At 46.0% G+C, this 4,474-nt stretch overlaps 1 protein-coding gene across 1 annotated transcript; it reads right to left on the reverse strand.

Moving 5' to 3' along the window:
* Positions 1–223: 223 nt before the first annotated feature.
* On the reverse strand, positions 224–2,911 carry LOC142803823 (uncharacterized). The gene is made up of 3 exons (XM_075889957.1): positions 2,852–2,911; positions 991–1,684; positions 224–392 (listed from the first exon to the last, which is right to left on the reverse strand). Exons 1-2 carry the CDS (start codon positions 2,858–2,860, stop codon positions 1,049–1,051), a joined length of 645 nt encoding a protein of 214 aa, XP_075746072.1. The 5' UTR covers positions 2,861–2,911; the 3' UTR covers positions 224–392; positions 991–1,048.
* Between the last annotated feature and the right edge of the window lie 1,563 nt (positions 2,912–4,474).

The raw sequence follows: 4,474 nt of genomic DNA on the forward strand, positions 1-4,474 counted from the left end.
ACAATGTGATTACGACGGCCACCTTTGCTCAAAGTAGTTTGCCTATCGAAAGGCGACATGAGTGCAGACGGTTCCATTGTGTTTGTTTTTATTCGTATATTTTTGGTAGCCATTTATTAAAAGCAGGCATAGAGATTCCATTCATGCGTGCATTTCTAGGCCGTGGCCTTCTGCTCTATCTGTGCAAAGCGCGTAAGTCACGGGTCACATAAAAAAAGAACACTGACAAGGGAAAAACCATCGCGACTTTTATTCTTTAATCCAACCTGATATATATCGTTGCACTTCCAGTTGAAACAATAAACGTGCACATGAGGTACTGCGCCGATGAACTCCCCCTTCTTTGTCATGTGTGCTAGGAAAACACTTCATTGGGGCTGTAGAGCTTGCGTCTGTAAACAAAATCAGGCATCACAATTTATTTCTTTGAACACAGTAGTATTGAGAAAAACACTATCATTTGACCGCGAGCGTAACCTTCAGCGTATGAGGCTTTTATATTTTGACTGCATTTGCGATAACTTCTACATAGCATCAAGACAGTTTTTAAAATATAGATTGCAGGGGTTTATTGGGCAGCCACCACGATACAATTATAAGGCAAGCTGCTGTTGGCAATTCCGCAGTAATTATGACCGACTAAGGTTCTTCAACATGCCTTCAAGTTTAAGTAGAAGGACGTGCTTTGCATTTACCTCCCATGGAGCTGCGAAAGGCACAGGCAGGGCCCCCACCTTCGATATTTTTCGTGCAGAGATAATGTGGCGGATATCAAATGAGTTCTCACTATGACCAACAATAAATGAAAAAGCAGTAATCATTAACGCACACGGGACCAAACCATGACGCATCATGCCCTTTTAAGGCTCTTCTAGTTTGGCAGGACAATAAAATGCTGAAAGAATGAAATGGGCAAATATAGGCGTGTACGTATTTTAATTTTCACCACGACCTGCGCACTGTTGCTGCTGGAAAAATGAAATCACTCACGTTTACTCCGATTACCGACGTCACCGAAGGTATCCGCAACAGGCTCACCGCATAGAACCTAGTGCGCGACACCATGCACTGGGTGGTAGTCGTAGCGTTGGCCGTAGCTGTAGCGAGCCGGATAGTAGCCATACGTGTAGCTTGGATCGTGGTGGACAATGCCGGCTACCGTGGCTGGCACTGCGACGTGGACGGCGTAGGCTGGAGCGTGATGCACAACCGCGGTAGGCACCGAAGCCTGGACAGTGTTGACGGAAGTGACCGCGGGTGTGTAGGAAGACGCTTTGGCGACAGTGCGTGGAACACCAGGGTTAGCACTCTGGTAGCTCACCACCCGGGATGCCTCGGAAACAGCGGGGCCGTGGTGAACAACGCCAGCTACCGCGGCTGGCACTGTGGCATGGACGGCGTAGGCTGGAGCATGATGCACAACAGCGGTGGGCACCGAAGAGTGTACAGTGTGGACCGCAGTGACAGCGGGTGTGTAGGAAGACGCTTTGGCGATGGTGTGCGGAACGCCAGGGTGGCCACTTCGGTAGCTCACCGCTCGGGATGCCTCGGAAACAGCAGGGGCGTGGTGAATGGTGGTGGCCACGGCTGGAGCCGCTACAACGGCTGCAGTGTAGACTTCCTTTGTTTCTACCGGCCAGGAGCTGACGCCATTGGCAACGGCCAACAAGACGCAGGAATAGAACTGCAATAGATAAGTTTCAGCGTAATCCGAGCGAAATATTCGCATTACTGATTTGCGATCCCAGATATGAAAACAGAAATGCTAGGCCTAGACAAAAGAAGCCCATCTTGAACAATAACCGTACTTATTAACCCAACGCGTGATTGCAAACAACCATGGCGATCACTCAACAGCTCTACTGATATTTAGTGCACCTGGAATATGTGCACGTACAATAGTAAACTCGGTTTTCTCTCTAGTATACCGGCCAAGTCAGGAATGCTTATTGGAAATAGAGCCTATTTTACAATAGTAGGTGCTGTGTGGTAACAGAAATTGATGTTCGCTTATACGAAACACTCGCTATAGAAGTGTTCATCATGACAGCTACGACGTTTCTTAGTGGAGGGACAAACATAACCCAATTTCGCTATATCTGTTTCAAAAGTATTTTGTCCAGTGCCAGTAAATTATTATAGCGTGACATAACCTCTCCTCCGTTTCTGAAATGTTAAATAAATGTGAGCTGGAACCACTGGAATGTAGGCGAAGAATTTCAAGGTTAGTCTTCTTTTATAATCTATACAACAATGAATCTGGTTTAAATAAAGAATTGCACATTCTGCCACCTCCTCAGCGCTCAGCAAGGTTAAATCATTCAAAAACTGTAAGACCATATGCTCCTAAAAATAACACATTCAAGTACTCCTTTTTTGTAAGAACCATTGAAGACTGGAATTCACTGCCTTCCGACTGCGTGCACGCTCCGACTTCTTCTAGTTTTGATCTCTGTGTTAGGAACCTTATGTAACCCTCTCCTGCTAGGATGGTGAAAAACTGTCTGCAGTATTTCTTTAAAAAAAAAAACAGGTGTGAAATGTGTGACGACTGTTTCGAAAAGCCTGACTGTGAGCAACGAGCGAGTATGAATGCCCTATGTTGGCACTCGGTCGTTTGCGTGCCGGTGAAAATGGAGTGATCCTCAAAGAAGACCAAATGGCATCTATAGCAAGGCAAATTGCTGTGAGAAGTGATAGCAATTACAACGAAATTCCTCAATTTTACAAAAACTGCCTTGACGATTTTGCGAAATCTTATAGCGCTATGAGAGCATGCTTGACAATATGCGAGAGGTCTGAGTAATCATGGTGAGGATTGTCTTGTGAATATAGTGGGAGGCATGCTTACAGCAATCATTGTCGGCTGGAGATGGTTCTGGCTCGCAAGACTGCAGAACAGACTAACTCTGAAGGGACAACCAATTCTTTATATACTCGGTCCGACGGGTGTATTTTTCGCATCAGTGGCTTCTCTTTTCCTTTTTTTTCCTGACTCGCTCGAAGAATAATAAATTTTGCATCAATAATCTGCCTATCGAGTTCCAACTCGTCATGATCATACTCTGGTCTGTGTGTACAAGACACCTAGTTCGCATGCCCGGAGCAGTGCTCGTTGATCTTTCTTCATCGCTGTCAACTACAGATCGGTAAGCTCGATATATAGTGTAGAAGCTTCTGTGTCTGTGGCTGATGTTAGCTCACTGTAGTTGTGAGGGCGAACGAGTTCGTTTACCCAAGTAAAGGTGTTTGCATTGAGCCAGCGTATACAAGTGAGCAGTGAAAAATATTAAAAAAACACTCAAATGGTTTTTCGCTCACTGATTTTGCGATAACAGTGGGTCGTCGGTTTTTCATGCGCTCTTTGAGATAGCTATCTCGTTGACACGGCACTCACCTAAAGCCAGAGGAGCGGTTTGCGAAGTTTGTCGTTTGTCAATGTTTTCTTCCACAAAAATACGCATGAGCTTCGCAGTGCACTTTATTGATTGATATGTGGAGTTTAACGTCTCAAAAGCACAATATGAATGTGAGAGACGCCGTAGTGAAGGACTTCGGAAATTCCGACCACCTGGGGTGCCTTAACGTGCACCCAAATCTGAGCACAGGGGCCTACAGATTTTTTGCCTCCATCGAAAATGCAGCCGCCGCTGCCGGGATTCGATCCTGCGACATGCGCGACAGCAGCCGAGTACTTGAGCCACTAAACCACCACGGCGGGGCTCGCAGTGTACTTGTGCCATGTACAAACAGTGGTTACCCTTCAGCTATCCTTAATGTCGCGCTGCCACCTCGTTAAAGAATGTTGCATCATGTTACCTTTGTTTGGATCATTTTTGTTGTCTCGTTCCTGGTTCGTGGTTCTGGTGAAATTCTATGGAGCCTACGCTCAATTTCGCTTAGCGCCAATCACCGCTCACACGGAGAGAGATGTAACTAGTACTCGATTTGCATGGCTTCCCGGATCGCGCGACGGTGGCTTCTTCTGGCGAGCAATCTCGGAAGTCATGCATTCAGAACAGCATGCTTTGTTGTCTCAGTGCGAGTGAGGCAAACGTGCCTGGTAATGATTTCATGCAGCCTTTTCGTAGCTGTGGCGGCCGATACTTCATCAATCTGATTAAAAATGTTGGGGTTAAGCATCCCATACCACTATAGGATTATAAAACACAGCCTAATACAGGGCTCTGGAAGTTTCTACCACGAGGGTTTCTTTGACATGTGCATTATTCTTAGTACGCGGGCCGCAAGCGTTGTTCTCTTGATCGAACATGCGGCCGTTTAGGCCGTCATTCGATTTCGCAACCATTAGGACAGCAGTGGAACTTCATTAGCACTAGCCCACTAAGGCTGGTGTAATTCTAAATAAAAGACACTCAGTTTCGCTGCATTGTGAATTTTCATAAAAGTTCATAAAAGCGTACACCTGAACATCACCCCTTCCTCGTGAATTTCTGGTGTTATCTATACAAGC

Source organism: Rhipicephalus microplus, chromosome 3 (genome assembly GCF_043290135.1).
Source record: "Rhipicephalus microplus isolate Deutch F79 chromosome 3, USDA_Rmic, whole genome shotgun sequence".
Lineage (NCBI taxonomy): Eukaryota > Metazoa > Arthropoda > Arachnida > Ixodida > Ixodidae > Rhipicephalus > Rhipicephalus microplus.